We start from the raw sequence: 24,475 nt of genomic DNA on the forward strand, positions 1-24,475 counted from the left end.
TCTTTAACTGTTTATCATAATTGAATTAGCCTTGAATAATACAATAGGCAAATTAATACAAATTAAATATGAGCACCGCACTTGTACATACCTCTATATATATAAGTTTCTTATTTATATCCTCAATAAAATTTTTTTTATTAAAAATATAGGGATCTTAGATAAAATACTATGAAAATTCCAATGAATTTGTATCGCGGCATTTCAGTATATATTATCTATTTAATGGATATTGTAGCCAAAGAAATGTGGCTAGATTTTATACTAAGATTCTGCTCCCTCAATAACTGTTATTATGATAAAGATTGATCATCAATTTAGGGCGTAAGCAGAGCAAATTGTGGTTCACCTCTAAAGAAGCTACTTGAGATCGATTCTACCTGTAGTCGTAAGCGAGTTCAGCGCGCTCTGTCGATCTGCAAAGCAAAACTACGCAGTGTGGTGAAAAGTGTGGGGAACTGTGGTGAAGTTGAAGTTGTCGCGCCTGTTGGGCAGCTGAGCGAGAGAGGAGATTAATTAATTGCCGAGACCGAACGATCAAAGTTGCAAGCGCGAATCGACATTCGTTGTGCGGCCAGCACAATTAAAACATTCGAAAGGGTTCTGATGGCTTGCAGTGGGTCGCGAAACAAAAATAAAAACTCAATTTAAACTGGACTGGACTGTGTGCATGTGTGATTAATTATTGTGCTCGCCGTGTGCAAATATTTATTGAGCTGCTGAGCAATCAATTATGATTTATGAGCAGGTGAGTTATTGATTCAATGGTCGCACATATCAATCAGGCTTGGCAAATTGTGAGCTGATTGCAAATCGAGTTTGACATTATAATTAATGCTAATTCCAGGCGCTCTGTCCCCAAACTGAATAAATATGAGCAATAGAAAACTAAATAGCAATTAAATCAAGTTGTGCCCATAATTTGGCCTTTGTTTGGGTTGCATTTACTGCAATATATATATGGAAAGCACATTAGTTCATAATTTGAGGACTTTCTCTTTCAGGTCTTGCTCAACTATATTTTCATTCATTTATTATTCTTATGCAAAGAAATTCAATTGGCTAAGATAAACACATTCACTTGTCAGAATGACTATGGTGAATAGACTATTTATAGCATACATAAATTTAGTAGGAAGACTTTGGGTATGTCAACAATATTCATTTAACAATAAATGAAAATAATAATAAGAAATAAATGTAATTTTTGACGCCACTGTCTGCCCATGCGGCACCTGAAACACTCTGATGTATAGTAGTACAGTGTATGCCCTAGTTGAGCACGCTCGACTTAAGCATCCTCCACTTACTTTCATTAAGATGCTTGAAATTTGCGTGGATTTCAGTTTCATGGTGCGATTTTCAGCTTTAAGGCGCATAAAAAGGCAACTCAACGATCTGATGGCCATAAAAAAAACTTCTGCTAGCTGTTGGGTGGCATGCTGTGCTGTTGACTCCGGGGACTCCGGCTTACGCCCGGCTCTGGCCTGGGTCTCTGTTAATTTGCGCGCTGGTTGTGAGACGCTAAATAAGTTATGTCATTTTCGGTGGCACGCCGTACGAGGGCGCGCATTTCATTTTACTGTGTTGCCGTAGAAATTTAATAAAACAGCGCCAAAAATTATTAGCATATTTTGAGGCGAATGCTTAACATAAACTCCAGCCTCGAGCCCAACGACATCAAAGAGCAAGGGCAGCTGAGCCGGCCAAGGCAGCTGAGCATCATCAGCTGATGTCTCGCAACGGCGAGAGCTGCTTTACCCAGTTCTTATCAGGAGCAACTGCTGAGACTTGTATAAAAATCTGCATAGAGCCAGTAGGTAGCAGGCGCCAAATAGATTGACAGTTGGCGCAATGCCATTAACAGGAAGTCCCGTCCAGCTCCTGCAGCTGACCAAGGCTAACTAAGTGCCTGTCAGCTGAGAGTGCTCTCGAAAAATTCGAAGCACATTTAAGTAAACATATTTAGATCAAGCTTCAATTGATCTAGGACTACACTGGAAATGGACAAATGCAAAATGCTGCAAGTCATGGAAAAATAGAATCTAGAGAGGCTATAGATAGACTCGTTGTGTGATGTGCATAACTTAACTTCATATGGCGGAAAGGCAAAAGGCAATTCATACTTGGATTCTATGGAATATTCGTTTATTTTTAATCTCTTTACTGTTGATTTCAACTGTGCTATTTCTTCCAAAGTATTCAAATTGCTGCAATCTAAGGCGTTTTTGCATTTGTTATTCATGTCAATTTCTTAGTTTATTTTAATTGCATCAAAATTGCTCGATTTGCATAGCAAACTAACCTACTCTTGCCCACTCTTTATCTGCCTCTCTCCATTTCTTTATATGGACAATTATAGCTGCTGATTGTTTAGAATGTATAACTGACTTGGCATATTTTCACGAAATCCATTAGCCATTACAATTATTCGCCGTGACTTGTCTGTGTCTGCTGGAGTGGTCAGGGGCCACTACATGTCATGTTGGTTGGCTGGCATGCTCACACCTTAATAAATCAGTGCTCTATATACATACATGCGAGCGCCAGATACGCATAGTAAATTTCCAATTTTGGAGCCATAGATAGAGAGTAGAAGTGGGAGAGAGAGGGGAAGAGCGACAGTCCGCACAGACAACAGATGTTAATGCCTCAGTGAGCAAAGTGCGTTTCGCTGTTTGCCATTGTGTGGATGTATGTGTGTGGATGTGTATGAGTGTGGGTGTGTGTGTGTATGTTGGTGGCACTTGCCTTACTGTCTGCCTCATTGTTATCGCTCTTAACGAGTCCTTATTGCCGACGTTGTTGTTGTTGTTGTTGTTGCTGGCTGTGGTCAGTATTAATATTTGTTGTTGGCCTGGGCACATACGCAATGTGGCCCAAAAAACTGATTCAGGTTTTATGATGCCCATCATGTGTGTTGGCGCTGTGCTTACTCTGCCTGCTTCTCTAACTCTCTCTCTCACGCATTATATCGAATTATGTTATAAATATGAAATATATTTGCTAGTAGCGAATACGTGTGCGCATGCCAAAATATGATATGGCACAATACTATGGAATTTTATTCCACGTTCGTGGACTGCCATGCCGTTTCCTAGCATGACTGTCGAAGAAATCTCTATGGATAGTAGAGCTATTAAAATAGGAACCATCTGTTTTTTTTTTACGCTCATATATTTTTTGGTAATTAATTATTGATTATCAAACCGAATGCCAACAATAAATATTTATGTACTAGCACAGCAAAGTCGTATTACGCGTATTACTTGTGTAGCGCATCCAGGAAAATCAATGGACCTCAGCAAATGAAAGTCAGCATAACCAACCGTTACACAACATTATCGTTGCATAATTTCCGCTAATTTGCGATAAAATGTAGCAGTCAGCCTGGACCCATCTCTCTCGCCCTCTCTCTCTCTCTGTCTCGCTCTTTCTGCCCTTTGAATCCAGGCCGTTGAGGAAGTTGCCAGCTGTGCGGCTCATTTGCTGGGTCATGAGCAGGACGCTCGCATAATGAGCGGTCAATAAATGACTCATAAATGTTCTATTAAATTTGTGCAACAATGGGATGCCGTCAAAATGTACATTCCCATATAATATGTATGTATGTATAAACATTCGTTTGTCGCCTCAGCTAGTAAGCAAAATCAATATCTGGCTTGCGAATTTCAAGTCAGCTGAGACTGAGCAGAGCCATTCAGCGCCGAGTGGAGGTTCTTATAAATCGAGGCTATAGCCAACTAGCAGAGTCCAATTCCGAGCGCCAGCCGCAGCCTCTAAAATCATTTTGTGCCTGACAATGAGGTTGAGTCTTATCGATTCTGTTGCATATTTTTAAGGGCCTGTTGCAATTTGTGACGTGACTCTTGGAGTGCAACAATCTCTGAGCTTATATTTTATTCATTCAATCAAGAGCACTTTTTTTTCGAAACTACAATCTTGAATCATGTTTACATATTTCTTTCTTTTGTGAAATATGTTAATTATTATTTTCTACTCGTTTTTGCCGTAGACTCGTTAGTTTTTGCAATGCGCAGGATCCACTGCATTTTCGCTGAGTCGTGGGCAAGCTCTAATTTATGTAGCTGTCACAGTTGGGAATATTATGTGGGCTGAGCAACAGTTCTGCGTTCCTATTGTGCGAAATTAAAAAAAAAAAAGAACTAGAAGAGTGCTATAGTTGGCAGTGAATTACTATGTGATACCCTGCATTCTGACGTAGAGCCTCAGCTTCATGTAATATTTATATATATACAATATAGCACATATAATAGGACACACAACCATATAAAACAGTATAACATAGGGTATACAAATGCGCGGCCACAAATGTAAACAAACAACAAAAATACGAAGCAATTTTTGTAAGTCGTCCTTGACTGACCTTGCGCATTGCAGTTGAACGGCGAGCTATGCTCATTATGCTCCCCATTTCAGTTGGGGTTTCTTCTTCTTCTTCTTCTTCTTCTGCTGGGAAAACGTCAAGTTTGCGCTGGCTTTTTTAATGGTTGCAATCAAAGTTTCAATGCATTGTTAAGAACATGCGGCGAGCACTCAAAAAAGCCAAGGCGAAACACAACTCAGTCGTGCGTTTAACATAACTACATTGTGCATGTGGAATATTTTCACAAGAGAGATCTGAGATAGGCCTGCCGTATGGGAGTGAAAGAGCGAACCCTTTGACTAGTCGGCATACAATGCCGTGTCTCCTGCGAATGCCACACGCTGTGTAAACTTAACATTGTGATTTAAAGTTTACGTGTTGCAAGTTTTTTATTTGTTATGCGCGCAACAATGAACAAGTTTGTTCCATGTGGTAATTAGAGGCGAATTTTACTCGGCTCTTTAGTGAAACTATAAAAAGAAAAAAGAAAGAAAACCAAAATGAAAACGTTTGAAAGACGCTAAGGAGGCCAGGGGCGTGGCCATGCCAAGCAACTGCAAAATGAGACGAATGAATGAGAATATAATAGTGAAGGCAAAATAAAAGGCAGCAGCAGAGAATGCGAGTCACAGTTTAATTTCATCACGAGAGCTCAAGATGCTCCTCGCATTGTTGTTATTGTTGTTGTTGTTGTTGTTGTTGCTGCGTCTTGCTCTTGTCGTGCCGAGCTAACGGCATGTGGGTGTGGTGTAGGTTGGTAAGCACATCAGCAAAATGCCTGATGATATAATAAAATGCCAAATGTGCTCACATTATTCAAATGTCATGATAGTCTGTAGAAAATACAGCACACAAGTATCCCCATATACTTACACATACAGAGTTCAGCTTATTTCAAATACATGTGTGCATTTCTAGATGTGTGTGTGTGTGTGTGTGCGTGTGATATTTAACAATATATAGAGCTAAAGATATATAGTGAAAGTTGCATAGATAAGTAGACTCTTGGCTTCCTAACATACCAGCCATTCAGTCCTCCTTTAGCTTCCACTTTATGCTTATTAGCAAATCCACATTGACTACAGACATACAAACATATGTATGTATGTATGTATGTATGTGTGTAAATACATTTATTTTCCCTGATGGCCATTTGTCAGCTCGATACTGTAAACAATCTTTGCCTTTCACTACTCGCACATCGCATGGCAAAGCCACAAGCGAAGCAATTTACTGCATACTTGAAACTTTGCAGAATGCTTCGTAAGCCATTACAAATGACTGTCAACAACGAGGCTGTAAAATATTTAATTTTAAATCAATGTTGCTTTAGTGAAGTCGATTCTGTAATAGTACTTACCATATGCCAATAATTGTGGCATTAATTTCGATTTTTATTGTAATTAATTTTTGATTTGCATTACAGAAGACTTTAAGCTGGCAGCAAATTTTTCGCACTGAACACACATATATGCTAATATATTTACAATTGTGTGTGTGTGTGTATTTTATGCTTGCTTATACACATACATGTAAAGGACTGATGTAGGTATCGAATCTCTGCTTCGATCCCACATACCTGCTTACATGCATGCATACACATACTAGCATTTGAGAGAGCAGGAGCACAGCATAAATGGCCGATCTCTCGTTCAAGCTCACTACGCCTTACAAAATGAGAGCCGCGGGTATCTCGCTCGATCACACGAGCGAGCATAGCTCGCTAATAACTGTCGACTGTTTGACGATGTCTGCAAATAAATGTCTTTTCTCACTCTCACGCTCAGAGAGCAAGCGTTTGCATTGTTACTTTATTGAGCTCATTAGCGAGCGACTGGCAACTGTCTTTTTGTTGTTTTGTTTCGCTTTGCTCTTTACCTAGCCATGTGGTTGAGTTAAAGGAAGCAAAAAGTATTTTGTATGGATGTGTGTGTGTGTGTATGCGTAAGTTAATGTGACTTTTTGATTTACTTACATACCTTCTCTCATTGTCTCTCTACAAAAAGTTATTTAACATAGCGTCACGCGAATAGTTCATAGTTATTTGAAGTCATAGTAGTGAGAGTGTAAAAGTGAGAGAGAGAATGTGGCAGAACATTGGATGTAATTACCCATGGGAATATAATTTTGAGAGAAATGTACGTACAATATATTAACATAGTTGCATTTGAATAATGTCTTTTAAATGAAAAATATAGCTTATATCAAGTACTTAATACAATTACTTTATACGCTGAAAATTAAATTGGAATTAAAGCTAAATCACTACGATGGACAACAATAAAGGAAATATTTAAATTGTTTTTATATGCACATTTATTTGGTCTGGAATTTCTATTCACTTTGGTGTAAGACGTGCGAAATGATAAAGTGGGTTTGCCATTTGGATTGGGGTCGAAGCCTTTACGAGCGCTGTTCGCTCCGCTTCACACAGCGCTTTGTTTTACACACACACCCACACACATACATACATATGTACATATGTACATATACTTATGCAAGGAACCTGAACATGTAATAAAATGTGTGAAGTGGTATGTGTGACAAGGCATAAATAGCTAAACACCTGCAGAATCTGCGCGGAGGGCACGTGGGAATGGTGGACAGAGTTGGGGCAGAGTTGGGGCACTGGCACCACCATCGTCTGCTCCTTTTCTGTCAGGCACGTCTGAGTTGTGGCGTTATAAATTACGCAGGGCTCGTCTGCCATTGCTTAGAGCATTTGTCAATATATATCTTTCGCCGAGCGAGACGAGGCGCTGAGATTTGGCGTGCCAAATATTTTACCAACCAATAATCCCGCTTGCGATTCGACCCCAGCGTTTACCAACTAAATATAAATATATAAATAACGCTTTAAATATTCAGTAAGTAGGTCCATAAACTTAAATTAAAGAAGTATTTATTGTAGCTCATTCAAGTAATGAAGCTTATAGTTTGTCGAATATTTTCAGGAATATGCTAAAAGAAACTTCATTTATTTGTATTCTCGATAGCAGATGAACTTGTACATACAATAAGAGAAAGGAAAAAAATGAATACAATTTTTTTTTTTTTAATTTGAAAAAACACATATATTGCAATTTTAAATTTTATAAATCGGTGAATTTTTTTGTTTTTGGTTTTAAGAAGTATATAATCCCTAATGCGGTAAATTTTCGCACCATTCACATTCCATTCTTCGCACAACAGTGGCGCCATCATGCGGCTGTCGGCGGCATCATCTGTTGTGCTTGCGTGTGGTGAAAAGCTTGCCATTCAAAGAGAGCGCTAGCCAGTCAGCTGTTGCTGAAGGTAACAGCCAAAGACAACTGTAAATCAATAGTTATTATATTCAAGCGGATGCAACCGATAAGTGTTCAGGGACAAATGGGAGAAGAAATCATGGAAGAATTATTAATTAAACGTTGGCCAAATATCCCACAATTATTAAATTATATTAAAGACTATTATTTACTCTCTGATTTATAGTTTTAGTTAGAAGAAGGTTGTATATATGCTGTATATATATAGTGTTGTTTGCAATACAAATAAACACGACTGGGACCCTCAATTTAATTTCAATGCCAACTGCTACGAGCAACGTTTGTTCGCGCTCTTTCAGCTCACGCTCTGTGTCTCTATCGTTCTCTTTTGGTGCGAGCTTTCGTCAGTATCGCTTAATGCAATGTGGCTCTTGCAGAGCTTCCACTCTCTTGCAGGACTTGGAGCCAAGGAAGTGATTTGCTGGTCGCTGCTGTTGCTGCCAGTTGATTGGCAACACGTTTGCCGGAAGGTAGCCAGCGCAGGCAACAGGAAGCCAGCACGATTGTTAATATAATTCACGAATCGTTTCGTTATGCTTCGCGAAGTTTTCGTGTTGCCTCTGCGTGTGAGTGCTTGAGTGTGTGAGTGTGCGAGTGCACGAGTGCCTTGGTGTGTGAAATTAATGAAACTATCAAAAGATTTAATCGCAGCAAATGTTCGAGTGCTCGAGTGTTCGAGTTTAGACGAAGTGAACTTTAAGCGCTCCACCGATCCCACAGCCCAAGCCAACTTGTTGCCATGAGCCAATCAAAGAGCAGCCCGTTTAGCTCTGATAAATGTGAACCTGTTGCCTATTCGAAGTGAGGCGAGCGGAATTAATGCTAATTACCAATATTTGTTCAACGATTTGTTCTTTGGTCCGAATCCGTAGCCATGGAGCGTGCCACTGGGCAGAAGGGAAAGTTTGACAGACAGACAACTAAATTACATTAAACATATTTAAATTGCAATTACGTAACCCGAACAAATATCCAAAAAACAAAAAGCAGCAACAATAATACGAGGACTGCTATAAATCTGAGAAGAGCAGTCAAATGGGTCTGCCAACACCTAAGCCCACACACACACACGCACAGGCACACACACGCACACGCACAAAGATAGATACACACGCACACACACGGTACACAAAGCGGCGTGTTGCCAGACACACCCCGGAAATGCCCAGCAGTCACCTGACCCACAGACCCAAAGGCAACTTTGTAACCAGCTACCAAACAAAAACAAAAGCGGATTAACACTTTGCCCCAATGATGATGATATGGAGCACGGGGGCACGTTAGCCGTGCCCCACGGCGCCCACAGCGTCGGCTTCAGCGCTTGCTTTCGTCATTTTTTATACGCCCTGGGCGTGGCACGTTCAAATCAAGCCCCGCCAGCCCCGTCAGCCTGGCTCTGACCCTTTTTTGACTCAGTCAATCTATTTGGGCAACCCTTTTTTGGGCAAGCGGTCGCAGCGTGTGGCTAAATACAATTTCAGAGCATTACACCAGTCTGCAAAACTGATTATTTGCATAAGATAATTTCCAAACAAACATATTCTGATTACAATAAATAAAAGCCATCGCTCAGCCCAGACATACATCACAATTAGTTATCGAGGGCTGATAACATTTTTTGTGCCCATTTCACTTATTTTGATGGCTTCTCCTTTTCTCTACAAGCGCTCAATATTGATTTTCAGCCAAGAATAACTGAAGTTTTGTCTATTTTTATGTGGCAACTTGTTTGCTTATATATTTTTTTCTTTCTGCCTTAACTATTTTTGTTTTGTCAATAGAGACCATAAATAAATTGATATTTGTGTACAAACAAATAGTTATATAAAGTGTAGATAAATTTAATTACTAAAATTATTATTTATGATTATAATTATAATTATATAAAATTTTGGCATATTTTATTAGAGCAATTATTATATATCATTAAAAAAAAATTATAATAATATTATAGAATTTTAATATTATAGAATTATTATAATAATATTATCTATTAAAAATGTTTTTAAATTCATTATTTAATAAAAATCCAATTTATCTTCGGGCTAAACTTTGTTATTCAGTGAAGTATCAACATGAGAGAACTTTACGAAAAGAGCAGGCAATTGTTATTATTGTTGTTGTTGTTGCTGTTTGCTGCCAACACTTAAGCCACAAAATACACCCAAAGTTTATATTTCTTAGCCGCTCAAATTTTTCTTTTCATAGATACGTGCGTATACATTTATATGTGTATATGTGCATGTATATTTAGATACAGACACACACACACACACATACACACACTCACAGACAGACAAGTTGCTTGGCCTAAACGACAATTTGCAATTTGCCTTTGCTTAACCCTTGTCCATTGCCTTAAATCTGACTCTGGTATTAAATGTGTGTGTGTGTGTGTGTGTGTGTGTGTGTGTGTGTGTGCTGCTGTTGTTATTGCTAATCCTGTTGCTTCAGTTCTTCTTCCTCAGCAATTTTATTTTGACATACTTCTCGCTGGGTATCTAAAACAATTTTAGGGCTCGGGCAAAAGTTTCCAACTGAGTTGATTATTCTCGACGCAAATCAAAGGCAGCAGCAGTTGGCATCGATGGGCAGCCGCTTCTTTTTTTTCTAAATATACCCAGTAGGCCTTCAAAATGAAAGAGTTTGTTCACTGGTCTGAAAAGGAGTTCCTAAAAAGTTGTTTGGCATTAGCAGCTGACGAGATCAAATCAAATGCATAAATAGATAGCGTCTTTAGATAATATAAATATTAAATTATTTCGACTCCGTCTCTGGTAAGTTGCTAGTCGGGCTGCCTGAGTGGTGTAGTCTAATTTGCTAAATTTATACATTTTTTGTTTTGTTTTGTATTTCATTTAATAAAACGCGCCGCCTTTTATCTACTCCGATTACGGGCATGGCGTGACCTTGCACTCTGGGTATTTGCGACCTAAATATTTTAGAATGAATTTCCCAAAATTAAAGACAATCCGGCTTATCCAAGCCACTGAGCTTTACGAGTTAGCTACAAACATGAGCACCCCATACACACACAGACACACACAAACTCCCCCTAAGCGCCCAAAGGTATTAATTAGTAGTGCACAATGAATCTGGGCTGGCGAGGTAGAGCCAAAGCCAAAGCCAGGGCCAAGGGCAAGCCAAAACTCAGCGAAAAGCTAAACACTCGAGCTGAAAGGCGTCCAACTACAATTTATTATAATACAACAACAACAAAAAAAACACGGTAAAAGTTGCCAAAGGAGCAGCAAGTGCAGCCAAAGAAAGAGAATAAGAGAGGAAAAAAAAATCCATAATGGCTTCGCATTACAATTTTTCGCGTGCTTCTTTACCGTATCGACACGCACACACACACACACACGCACGCACTGCTTGAACTATATGGCAACAAGGTGTTAAAATTCCCACGCCATGATATGTTCATATGAGACGACGACATTTACAGACAGTTGCAGACATATAGACAGCTGTGGACGGGCACAGACAGACAGACAGACATCCAGAGAATATACTATATGAAACGTGATGCTGTCCTCGCATTCCAGTGAATATATTGCCGAGGCCTTGACTGCGTGGCTGCGTCGTAATGAGCGCGGCGAGCCTTCAAACAAGCAAATTCTTGACAGTTTCCTTTGAGCATTCGGCAACGCCCCAAAGTAGGCAACGCATCCGATGAGTCGCACTTTTTAATATATGTACACAAATTACACGTACTCGCAATGAGAGCCGCATAATTGAAGATAATTTGAGACAAACAATAAAAGTAAATAAAATGCTGTCCAGTTTACAGTTAACTGCAATTTACAATATCAGCAGACGAGTTTTTAATTGCAAATAATTTGCCTACTCGTGAAGCACTTTGATTTGGAATACATTTTGTTCTAGACGGATAGGTTATTTCTGGAATGGTTTTGATAATTAATACGCAGAAATACTAGATGAAAAATTGAGTAGAAAAGAATAGAACAAGTAAGAAGGCTCTAGTCGAGATTGATCGACTAGGACATACCCTGAACCCTCCAATCTGATATTCTAATCATTTTGCCTTTCTTTTATGCACACATACATACATATACATGCATCCGCATGTAGGCATAGGCCCGCGCTCCGCTTACTCCCATATACTTTATGGGCTCTGCGATGATTCCTTCTGCCCGTTACATACTTTTCACAAAACCATTATACCCTGATTTCCCATTTTCAATGGGTTCAGGGTATAAAAATAGTGTGGAAATAGAATTGAAAAAAAAAAAAACAAAAAACAAAAATAGAAAATAAATATATATGAGTTATTTTATAAATTAAATAAATGAAAAATTCTTGAAGATATATACTAACTTTCTCTCAGATATAATAATAAAAAAATATATATGTATATATATCTCTCTTTTATAAATCTTTAAAAAAGAAAAAAGCAATATCTAAATACTCTTAGATTGACTAACTCGATTCATCTACTATAAATCTTATATACATATCATAATAATATTAGACACATTCATAATAAGCTCTTATGCTATTGGACGAGTTTTTACAGATAATTTATAGACTGCCTGAAAGTATATGAACGGGCAAAGTAATCATCGCTCGCTTGCATCGCTCGCCCTAAATCCAACTACTGCAGTGGATGGAACACAGCATTTATCAAGTCGTGGGTGCCTTGTCTTTGGTGCTTTCCGCTCAGGCACATTTATTTTTATTGTCTTTTCCAAAGCATTTGCGGCATTTTAACATTTTTATGTGGCAATTTTTGACGCCTTCCTCTGCGGCGAGCGATAAGCAAGCAAACTGGGCAACCGAAGCCACATTTTACCGAGCGAATCCCGTGCCCCGGCTCTGGCAGACTTTAATGTATACATTTGAATGCCATTATCACAATACGCTGGCGATAGGCAGCCACAGCCAACAATAACAACAACAACAACAACAACAATAGATACTTGAACAATCAGCAACCGAAAGCCACTCATTTTCTGTTTTATACAGCTGTGGTTGTACGTTCCTCTCTGTCTATTCCTGTCTCTCTCCCTCTCTCTCTCTCTCTCTCTCTCTCTCTCTCTCTGTCTATCTGTATGTACGTCTGCCTGGGTGTCTACCATCTCTCTGTGTGAGTGTGAGCGGTTATAGCGGTTATTTCCAAGCAATTTACTTTAATTCGTCGCATTTTAGACTGAGGCATATGCCAGGCACACAACAACAACAACAACTCTAGTGTAATTTCATCAGTTGCCTAAAATTACTTGCCACAGCCGCCTCACCTGTCTATCTCGCTGCGTATGTGTGTATGTGTACTTCTGATAATAATGTTTTTATTGAGCGCAATCAACATCATCATTGGCATCAACATTATCATCACCATCGTATGAGAGTTTTTGCAATTTCAATTATTCTTAAACATTCATGCAGCAAATTGAAATTGCAGTCAGTGAGGGGGCAGCTGAAGGCATCCTAAATTTCTAAGCAGGATTAACAATGTTTAAATAATCTTAAGCCCCATAATTATTTTTGCGGCTCCTATTGCATGCCATGTGTAAAAGAGGCTTAAGGGCTTAGATTATACAAGTAAAGCTGAAACTGCGGAAATATTTATATACACATATTTCCAGGCAAAAGTTTATATACATATATCTAAAAAATGAGTTACTTTATTAAGAGTTAGCTGAAAAAAAGTGATAAAAACTATATATAGTATTTGACCAGAGTCGGAATTTTAGTTTCTGAGTGCATAAAGTAATTTGAATAAAATTGGCGTACATTGAATCAATATCGCTTGCATATAGTGCAAAAACTGTCGAAGAACTGTCAAAGCCACCCTCGCAATGGGCAAACTATGTCGGGCTGTCAACTTGGCTCAGTTAATTGCAGCAGATTGGCTTTGGGTGGGGTTGGATTTTGTACGGCGATTTAATGGCCGATTTCCATGCGCAGCCTTTGAGTGTCTAACATATTTAAGAAGCCCGACCAAATGTGTGCCAAACAGGAGGAGTGAAGAGTGTCCAGTGTGCAGGCGAGCATAAAGCAAAAATCTAACGGGCGTGCAAAATGTCGAACCTGTCGAATGCACCACGCCGTGTGGCGCCCGGTGCAGCCACGCCAGTTACCTCGACAGCAGCAGCAGCAGCAGCAGCAGCAGCAGCAGAGGCCGAGGCAGAGGCAGCGGCAGCAACTCCGATGGCAATGGAAGCTGGAACTTCTGTTGCAGTTGTTGCTCCACCCATGGCCACATCTGTGCTAGCTGCGCGGCTGAACGCCGACAACACGGTGACTAGCTGTGCGCTGGCCATGGAAGAGCCAATGGCAGCCACATCCTGCCCGGACTCGCCCATACGTCGCGTCTCCTCGAGCTTGAAAAACTCTGCACTGGATTTCGCATCGCGTTTTTTCAAAAAATGCAAAGCGGCGACGTTTACTGTTGACGGCGCCACCTACACAATCGGTGAGTACATTTTCCCAAATGCGTCAAGCAAAAAACGTAAACCGAAAAAAAAAAGCAAAAACAACAATAGCAAACCAAAATCCATTCGCCAATGCTAAAAATTGGACGAAGGTCAACAAGTGTCTGATGGCACTAGAAAAAAAAAGAGAGCGCTGGTTGCCTCTGTGAGGAGATTTAAAGGATTCTGCCAGTCAATTAGGTCTCTGTATATTTTTTGCTCCTTTTTCGTTGCGCTTCTCAGCGTCGTATTTTCCTTTGTCTCGTTTTCAATGCGTAGCTCTATAAATATATATATATACTTTTTGCATATTGTATAAGTGTGTGTGTGTGTGGGGGTCGAACTGCCATTGTGAGCAAGGTCGTCAATTGACATTGTCCTCCGTCTCAATTGTGCAGGTACGCAGTGTTTATTTTATTTTATTTTTTTTCATATTTGTTCATTGTTCACAATTACAAGGGAGAATATGGGAGACGGCTAATGCTGACTATGAAATACTCTGCCAAGATACGAGATACATGATACTAGGGCCAGCTCTTGATGACTTAAGATTTGGTTAGCCCAGACATAACTTTCCCTTAGCTAAAACTAAATTTTTGCAATTTTCTTTTAGCTAAATTATCAATATTATAAATTTAATATATCCATCTCTTACACATCTTTTAAGTTTTGATTTGCCCAACGTAACTTTCGTAGTATTGTTCTATTTATACTTTTGTTTTCTCTGTAAATTATACGATGCTGTCTGCTTTTGATGCTCTTGCCATTCCATTTTATGCGACTAATTGGGGATTAAATGTCTTTGCGCTGCCTTCGACTTTGCAAAGATTTTTCGCGCTGTGAAATAGCCGATAAAAATGTCAAAGGCTTGCTGGGGATTATAAATAATATTTGTATAATATAACGACACGAAGAGGGTGCGACGTTGCGTTGCTTAAAACTTTAAGATGTACAATAAAATTTGTTTAAACCAATTAAGTGAATTATGTTTAATGAAACTAATAAGAGAGTAAAGAATAGATTAGACTGTAGATAATAAAACAGATAAGCATCAGCATTATATTTATCTAGAGTTTTACCTCTCCTCACTTGGTCTAAAAATTAATTTAGTTATCATGTATAATATAATATTTTAAATTCAAGTTTTAGCCCTCAACAAATACTCCGAAAATACATTCAATTAATTGTTCATTCAATAGAGCAAATATTTGCCTGAAAGTTAATTAAGCATAAGGTCAATTATTGTTAATTGTTTTAAAAAATATTCTTCTACAGCTGCAAATTAATTAATTCAGAGAGAAAAGTCATGCGGGCAGCATGAATCCACACACAGCCCCGGAGCAAATGAAAGTGCGATTTTCAGTTCGCATCAAAACGTATTGAAACAGCAAAATCTGTACTGAGAACAAAAACCGAATCTGTAACCGAAAACTCACGTGCCAAAGCGTCAAATGTGCCCACATATTCACTCCCAAATGAATGCTCTTTGGCAACTTTTAGACCTGCCTAAAAGATAAACTTCGATTGTATTTTCTTGCTGTTGTTGTTGTTGTTGCTGCTTGGGAATGTGGCACGCAGCAGGTCGATACACTTAGGGCATGCAAATCCATCAAATTGGGCAATGTACGCGAATCATGTTACCGCGTGTAATGGCATGTGTTTATTTAAATTCAGCGATAAATCAGTTGAATTTGATACTCCACCCTCCACGTGACACATCATCAGTGCGGAACTCAGCAGCACAGAGATTGACAAAAAATATCTATGACATCGGCATTCAATTACACAGGGCAACAGCAAAAAAATCAGAGTTTGTGGCTAGCCCTCCGACCCTGAATAAATTGACAGCTATAATCATGCAATGCAATGCAATACTATAGTTGGTTAAAATACCACTCCTCCACTTCAAGCTCATTTTTAAATTTAACAACAAATCTCTTTCTACCACCCATATATCATCTATTGACAAACATCTGCTCATATAATAATTACAGATGTGAAGAGAGCGAGGTAAATCTGGATAATATTTATATGATAGAGCTAGTCGGATTTTCTATTCTACTCAAATTTCATATCCACAAAACTGCTCTTTGTTGCCCACCAAATCCTGTTGGCCAGTGTAATTATTAATTTGCAATAATGCGAATTGCGGTCGGTAAATGCAAACGCTGCGAATGCTGAAATGTTAATGTGCGCGATAGCTATTTATAAGTTATACATGTGCACATATACAGCTATACATATTTATATACAACGTTAGTTAAGGTCTGGTCTGCTGGTTGAACAGCACTTAACGCTCTTTAACGATGTCATTTAAAATGTCATTTAAAGTTTTGTCGATGCGAACGACTGTCATTGTAGTCCCACGGCAAGATGGGTGCAGGCCCTGCAGGCCCTGCAGGAGAGTGTGAAGTGAGCGAAGCAAAGTGAGCCAAAGGAAACGAACGAATGATAAATCGTCCAGCTACAAGGAGACACTGGGAGCTGCGCTCGCATCCGGGCCGATGCACGAGCGCGCTAGCTGGACGCCAAGTGCATCAGCTGCGACATCAATTAAAACTTCAGTGTGTGCCAAGACGCAACAGGACTGCAATTTCCACAGGCATAATGCAATTAAAATTGCACCGAAAGCAAGGCAAAACAATCTCTAGACAGTAGCCGTGCCAGCTGCAACATGTGCGCCCCTAGAGCATTATTAATAAGCCTCGCCAGCCTCGCCAGCTTCGTCGGCCTCGTCGGCCTCAGCAGACCCGAGCAACTGTTCAAGTTTCGGGAACAAACTTCTGTTACTTTTAATCTTTAATTGCTAATGTCTCCCCCTCACTGGGCGGGGCGGAAGTCAAAAGGCAAGCGAGCAAACGGGCAAATGGGCTGGCGCCCCATGACAGCCAGGGGAAACAACTCGGCCAGCCTACAAAGGAATACCGAACCGTTTTCAGCTTTACCTTCACTTACTTTTCGTGCAGTTGGCCGGAAATGGCATTGTCAACGCCAGATGTGAATAGATGGGCAACAATTTGCACTAGTTGCTGCCCGTCGTATGCCCCAGTGACCAAGCAGTGCCATTTCTGCTGGACAAGCCTCGCTCCAGTCGTCGCTCGTTGTCATAGATGCGCAAATTAAAAACGATGACAGGCTGGAATGAAAAACATCCTTGATTAGCAGACATCACACGGCTCGAATGGAACACAGCAAGTCCTTGTTAATTACTCGGCAATTACACATCAATGAGAAGGCACAGAGATATGGGATTTTGAGAGAGAGAAACCTCTGCATTGCTTTTAATCTTATTGAGTCTTACAAAAGAGAAGTAGTACTGTTTCTATAATTATTATTTAATTACTCTGCATTTCCTTGATAATTACTCTTGAGCTTCAAATCAATGGGAAGGCACAATGAAATGAGATTTGAGATTAAGATTTAAGATTTCTGGACGGCTTTCTTCTGCTGTTTGAATAAGATTCTTATTTCTGTTTGTCTACTTCTTTTTTAGTTACTCTGATTATCCTTAATAATTAATCAGCAATTACGACGGGAAAAGACAGAGATATAAGGTTTAAGAGTAATTGTAAGCAGTTTTAAAAAAATGTTGCATTGCTATCAATTTTCAATCGACAATAATATTTAATTACACTGCATATCCTTGATAATTACACGGCAAATCAATGGGAAGACACAATGGTATGCATTTTATGGGACTAATTGGTGGAAGCTCTATATTGATTTCAATAAGAATCGTATTTCTCTTTCTGTTTAATTACTCTGGAAGCATATGCCAGGTAATTAGGCAATTATAATCAATGGATAGACACAATGTGATATGAGATTTCCAAGCGAACGAGCTCAACATTGATTTCAATTTGGTTGGAGAGTTGTATTTCTGTAGATACATATGTATATATGTATGTATGTAGGCTAGTATCGATTCTAAATGCCTCGATTGAAGCTTGCTTATGCATTTGTCAACTTGGCAAACAAACGGCAATGCTATGTTCTTTGTATAAATATCTAGAGATATATACAGACATATTCCAGAGGCAGTCAGATGTGATTCGTAAGCTGGCAAGTGCAATGTACAATGGACGTTGATTAAAAGCAAACAACTCAACTTTACGACGAGAAACTAGCATTAAATAATCCTGAGTGAATTTGCATTTGCAACAGTCTTAGATACGCAGTTAGTGCAGCAGCAGGAGAAGCAGGATTAGAGCATTGTCTGAGTGCCTTTCAAGCGCAGTTCAGGCCCAACTTCAATTAGAGGGAAAATCACACTTCATTCGTGCCATTTGTTGCTGCTCAGCTCGGAGCTTGGCTCGCATTAATCAGGCAGGCGGCAATCGCAATGCCATTTGGTTGCGTGGCGCAGATTTAGTAGCGAATCTACACGCGGCCATAACCTGTTGCAGTTGAGGTCCAACAGCGTTAACTGCTGCAGAATTTATTGATTGGGACAATGGGCAAGGCAGAAGCATGGAAAAACTGAAACGAGAAAAGTGAAAATCGATTTTACGCTCAAATTGATTTGGCTTTTATTGCAGGGCCATTTAATTTATGGCATGGCTGGCTGCCATAAAAGCGGGCAATGCGTACAATGCACGCTGGAATATCCGCTCGGCAGTCTTATGGCTTATAAATTTAAATTGCGCCTAAGACGACAAAAGAACTGAAACAAATTCCTTGACTCGCGAACCACAAGGTGACTGTTCAAGCTGCTGCTGCTCCGACTCCTGCTGCTGCTCCCACTCCTGCTTCTGCTGCTGCTGCTCTAACACGATGTCAATGTTGTTATTTGGCCATGTTGTTGTTGGTAACATTGATTTTCTGCTATGCTGCTAAATGCCAGACACAGGGCCACCCAACGCCATCTCAGCTCGGCCAGCTCACACACACACACACACACCCACACACCCATACACACATTCATTATTATGTTGCGGGTAGAAAGTGGATTCTTGGCTACGCCGTCTCCCGCCCCCTTTTCACCCACGCTACGCCCTACAGCAAGTTTTTGATGTGCTGCCGTTGTCGAAATGTTGTTGAGGTTTGCGGGCATATTTTGGTAAAAATGTTTTTATATATCAGCTGTAGTGGGGACACAGCAGCAGCAGCAGCAGCAGTAAGCCAGACCAGACCAGGCCAACTGTCTGACATTCTAGCATCCTTTACTTCCTGGCTGGCTGTCATTTGGCAAGGACCTCGAGTCAGCTCGACTTTTGGCAATTTGTTTCGAATTTGGTATTAATTTTTCGCACAGGACACAGGAAATTGAAATGTTCCCATAACGGGAAGTCGTTAGCTTTGCCGAAATGGCGCCGCCAATTGCCAGCATAGTTGTTGCCGAAAGGATTGGGCAGGGGGCGCGGTAAGGGGGCGTGAGCAATGGCTCACAATTCAATTAAAAGTTAATGTGCCACTGCCATAACAGGCGAAAATGTAAATAGATTGTGGCTAAAGCGCTGCTTATCCCATCAAGTCACCTGAGTGACAGTTTTCAGAGCCACAGAGCAGTTGGCAAAGACCTTGAAGCATTCAATCATGGAAAATGAGCTCAGGCACTTTAATTGAAACATTTAGCTTACTCTCCAGGCCTAATGGTATCTGCAATCAATTTAATTGCCATCGTTTCCGGACTCGCCAGGTGCTTCGGTGCGTGCTGCAAAGATAACTTCAATCAAGGGAAATTGAAACCCATCCCCCAACGACCGACCGAGCCATAGAAAAGTGAAAGTTGTTTCAATCGCCGCGCTCTTTGTATATTTGGCTAGTGCGCCCGCCGTCTATTCCGGCTGGTATCATATTTATTTTATTGTCGGCATCGGCACGATTGAGATCGGGCAGCAGCAGCAGTTTCACAGTATTCCCACAGCTTGTTGTTGTTTATTTTACGCAATCAAAATGAAAAAAAAGGAAGACAAAAAATAAATTCGAAGAAAATAAAACGAACAACGAAAAAAATTTAATTTAAAAAGCAACTCGATTGACGTGTGAATGTATGTATATATCTGCTGTGTGTGCATTGCAATGTGTGTGTGAGTGTGTGCCTGTGTCTGCTTTGCCAGCGATTTACAGGAAACCAAAAAATTGTTTACATTTCCACAATCGAATCAACAAAAGGCGATTGGCAATGGCAACTCAAACACTCGCGTACAGTGAGTCCACTCAGTATACATACATATATTGATAGAGATCATGGCACGCTCTGTATTCAATATAATTTCAATCGATTCTCTATGGTTTGCATAATAAAATAAAATAAAATATTGCTGCATTTAAACAAAAATTTTAATACGCGAGATTCTATTCAGAAAAATTTCAATCAGCTTTTCATTCAATAATAAATAAACCCTTGAGGCTTTGCCATTTCTTGGAAACATTCACTCTGTGCAATTTAGTGGCTTCAATCTGCCCTATATCGATCATTTACCGTTTAGCATGCAATGACATGATGTTCCATGGACTGCAATCAGCCGATTAGGCATTTAAGTAGTGTGGATGCCCTCTCATTGCCGTAATGGAGCCTCGCACTCGACCTAATTAAATATGAAGGCCGCCGATGGAGTAGCATTTGCATCATCAATCAAGGGCGTATTGCGTACTTCATGCTCCATACACATCGGCTGTCAGCATCAGCAATATTTTATCAATTTACCAAACACTTTCTCAACTGCTGGCAATGGCGACGTCCAGGCAGAGCTACCCTGATAAATTATTATGGCAATCATCGGTGACTTTTATGTAACTTAAGGCGAAGCCTACGCTGTGCGCCTGTCGCTTCCCATGACCATTCGAAGGCGAAGAAAAGGAGGCAGCAAAAGGAAAAATAAGGAAAAAAACAAGTAAAAAAGAGCGAGGACAGACAGAAACAATAACACGGCTGATGATATTTTTTATAGGCAACTTTTCTTTTTATAGCCCGAGTGGTACGAGTGGTGCGAGTGGTGCGAGTGGTACGTGTGGCGAAACCGTTCATTAAGCACCTGGCGAGTGTGGCCACACCTTGATGTAGGTAGGTGTATGGGTGCCGAAATAAATAAAAATGACGAATTTCAATTTAAAGTTGAGAATTTCTTTCAAGTCCACCTTCTCAGGAATGCACTGAGGCTCAGCCAGACACGAGTCCATCAAGTAGCTAACTTTATGCTCACCTGCAGCGGGCGGTGCAGGTGAGTGGGGCACTCCCAACGCCTGTTTAGCACTCAGCAAAGTTTTTTCTGCTGCTGCTTCTTCTTCTTCTTCTTCTGCTGTTGCTGCTGGCGTGTTTATTAAATTGTTGCGTGGCAAGCTGGCAGCAGAGAATGGAGAATGGGGAGTGGCGCCAATATTACCAGCCACTGTGAATGCCTTTGAGCGTATCGCATTTTTGCTGGTCGGCGAGCAACAGTTTTCCAGCGCCCGAGCAATGCGTTTACCAAAAGCTTTTCTTGGCCCGATTATCACTGGACCCCCGTCAGCTGAACTGCCAGTTTGCGCCTTTGTGCCCTGATTGTGAATCGCATTTTCAGTTTGCATAATTTATTTGCCCGTGGCTATTTTAGCTCTGCTCAGCGTCGGACTGTTCGTGCAACTTGTGGCAAATTTTCTCTCTTAGCACTGCCCTGGGGCTGCCGTATTTGTCAGGGCTACAAGTCCAGTAAAATTATTTCCAATATAAGACTTTAATCCATATAAGCAATTGACTGTTACCCATTTTACAGCACTTCATTTAATAGTGCTTCGAATGGAGCCGATAGATAATATGCAAAGTTTCCACAATACAAAACCGCTTTTCCTATAAAACTTTTCTTTTTTCCATTTCAATGCGGAATAGAAAATATTGCTTGAAAAGGCTTCGCTCACTTCTTACAAAGTAAACTATTTTTGCTCCATTGCATTTGGCTTGACTTAGCCGTGAGCTCGCAATGGGTGTGGCGCCCTATAAGCTAGCCAAATACTCGAACGATATAGCCCACGCACACGCAAGAGGCGTACAAAAACTGGGCGGGCATGCGACAGTGCCCTTAGTGGGTTTATGGCCTCCTTTGCAGTAGCTGTAAACCGATAATTGAAAAATGAAAATGTGAAAAACATATGCTTAAAGGCACAGGAGATTTTGTCTGCCCTCGTTTATTTACTTTTTGTCGAAATTTAGGCAATTGTATATTTGGTATTTATTTGTCTATAAAATATAAATAGGAATTTAATATTCGCTTAATAGAAAAATGTAATCAATGATATTTCTAAGGAAAGCCAGATAGACTAGAGTAAAGGACTAACTATGTGACATACTAGCTATGTCTGCTTTTACGTTATATATCTTTAGATATATAATATATATAATGATAATAAAATAAAAAAATATAATAACACATAATAATATTATAAAATATTAATACTATTATATCTATATTGACTGTAGACAATTTTCTGAAGATAAATCATAATATATAATTATGTCTTTATTGCATATTGACTAGTTTTTGAAAATCGGAATATATGTATATCTACATACTTATATAAAACAATGAAAGGATAACTTAAATTCTGCGCAAAATATATTGAAATAATCAACAGCAAAAATTGCCTCAGTATTATAAATAAATATATCAACAGTAAAGTCCCCTTACTCAATGATCCCCCACACTTAGCCAAAATTTTCTTCGCAATAATAGTACGGACGCTGTAAGCGAAGTACCTATGTACATATATCCGGATAGTATAAGATAGTGTATAGTAATTTAATTTTCAACTAAAACTAAGAATAGTTTTAATTCATATATTCTAATTCTATCTATCTGTGTATAGTTTAATCATTGTAAGCATTTAATTATATTGTCTTACTGCATTTTTATATCTAAAATGAAAATAAAAACATTATCAAAAACCTTCATAATAATGTAATTGAAACAGTTTCAACCTCTCTGCTTGCTCTGTGAAAATCAATTTGTGGTGCTGCTTTTATGCATGGCAAACTTAATAAGATTGTAATTACTTGCTTTGCTTAGATATATAATAAAAGGAAGGAAGGTCCCTTTCGACGAAGCACGTAAAATGTTGCCGCTCTGTGTCAGCTATTTCCTTTCCCTTTTCACTTTTCTCTCTTTTTTTTAGCGCTCTTTGCGTTTTTATGTGCAACACAAATCAAATTTATGCGTTGGCCAGCAACGATTTTGATGGCACTGCCCCCACCCAGGCGATTTCTACAACTTATGGCATGCCCCGTCGCCAATTCGTTGCTCGCCCCGCCCCCCTCAAGCAGGACTTGCACTTTGACTACATGTTTTGCAACTTGATTGGGCATGGCAGTTGGCCCGCAGCTGCCAGAGGTTCTGCTCTTATTATTGTTATTACGATTTGTACGTTGTTTGTATGTGTATATATGTGTAAATAAATATGTGTGGGTATACGCAATCCATGAGCCCGCCTGGACGGACGGACACAGCATGCGATGCACACGTTTGTTGCGCAAATTGAAATTGAATTGCGAACTTTAAAAGTTTATGGCCACAGCGAGAGACGAGCACACTTAGCAGCGGAGATGGCAAAGAGCGAAATGGCATCAGCTGGAGGAGCAGCAGGGGCAGCAGCAGCAGATCCTGTTGAGACAGGCCAACAAAGTTGTTCCTCTGGATGTTATCAATGGACGTCCTTGCTTTGCCTTTTGGCTATTTCTATTCCCTAGCAGCGCATGCATATATGTATGTGAGTGAGTGTGCGTGTTATTGTATTTTAACTGTAATCAGACAATACCACACACACACACACACACACACACACACATGGCCACACAAGCAGAAATCACTTTTATTGTTGACTGCACTCAATTACTTGTATTTATTTATTTTTCCTTTATTTATTTATCCCTTGCGTTTTTATTTATAGCTGCAAAGCTACACCAAAAATAGGTTCCAGCATTGCCGTTGGCAATCAAGTGCTTTTTATCATATCCATGGGGGCTCAGATATGTGAGCTATCAAACAGCATCAGAGCGGACCCACGATGCGATTGGTCAAGTTGGATCAGATTAACGCACATCACTTGAGTTAGCCATTGGCTTCTCTACAGGCTCTAGCCGAGTTTTGTAATCTCTTGCCATCCGCAGCTTGAACTCAGCTCACAACAAACTTGCAAGACATTCCAAACTATTTCAAACTTTATAATTCCATTAGCCATGCCTCTGCTGTAAATAAAGAGTCGCTCTCGCTATGCGGGTACCCCAAGTGGTCGCTCCTTAGATTGGCAACTGCTTATAGCTCATAGCCTTATAATAATAATTTTGTGATTATACTGCAGTTGCAGAAACTGAAACTGAAAGGGTTATCAAATAATATTTTATCAGGGATTTAGTGATTTACATATTTTATATATAT

At 39.8% G+C, this 24,475-nt stretch overlaps 1 protein-coding gene and 1 long non-coding RNA gene across 2 annotated transcripts in view; both read left to right on the forward strand.

The window, feature by feature from the left end:
- The window catches only part of LOC149091898 (uncharacterized), a 56,876-nt gene that overhangs the window by 17,369 nt on the left and 15,032 nt on the right, over positions 1-24,475 (forward strand). The window lies entirely within an intron of this gene.
- On the forward strand, positions 8,014-24,113 carry LOC149091899 (uncharacterized). Its single transcript, XM_089257466.1, has 3 exons — positions 8,014-8,258; positions 13,624-14,131; positions 23,988-24,113. The coding sequence occupies exons 2-3, from the start codon at positions 13,738-13,740 to the stop codon at positions 24,008-24,010; spliced, it is 417 nt and encodes a 138-aa protein (XP_089113592.1). The 5' UTR covers positions 8,014-8,258; positions 13,624-13,737; the 3' UTR covers positions 24,011-24,113.

Source organism: Drosophila navojoa, chromosome 3 (genome assembly GCF_054131105.1).
Source record: "Drosophila navojoa isolate 15081-1374.11 chromosome 3, UAZ_NAV_1.0, whole genome shotgun sequence".
Lineage (NCBI taxonomy): Eukaryota > Metazoa > Arthropoda > Insecta > Diptera > Drosophilidae > Drosophila > Drosophila navojoa.

What these genes read in the sequence shown, in the direction of transcription:
- LOC149091899 (XM_089257466.1), top strand. Translation starts at nt 13,738, where the DNA reads ATGTCGAACCTGTCGAATGCACCACGCCGTGTGGCGCCCGGTGCAGCC. An exon ending in CGGCGCCACCTACACAATCG is followed by an intron (nt 14,132 to 23,987) that starts GTGAGTACATTT and finishes TTTTATTTATAG; the next exon opens with CTGCAAAGCTACACCAAAAA.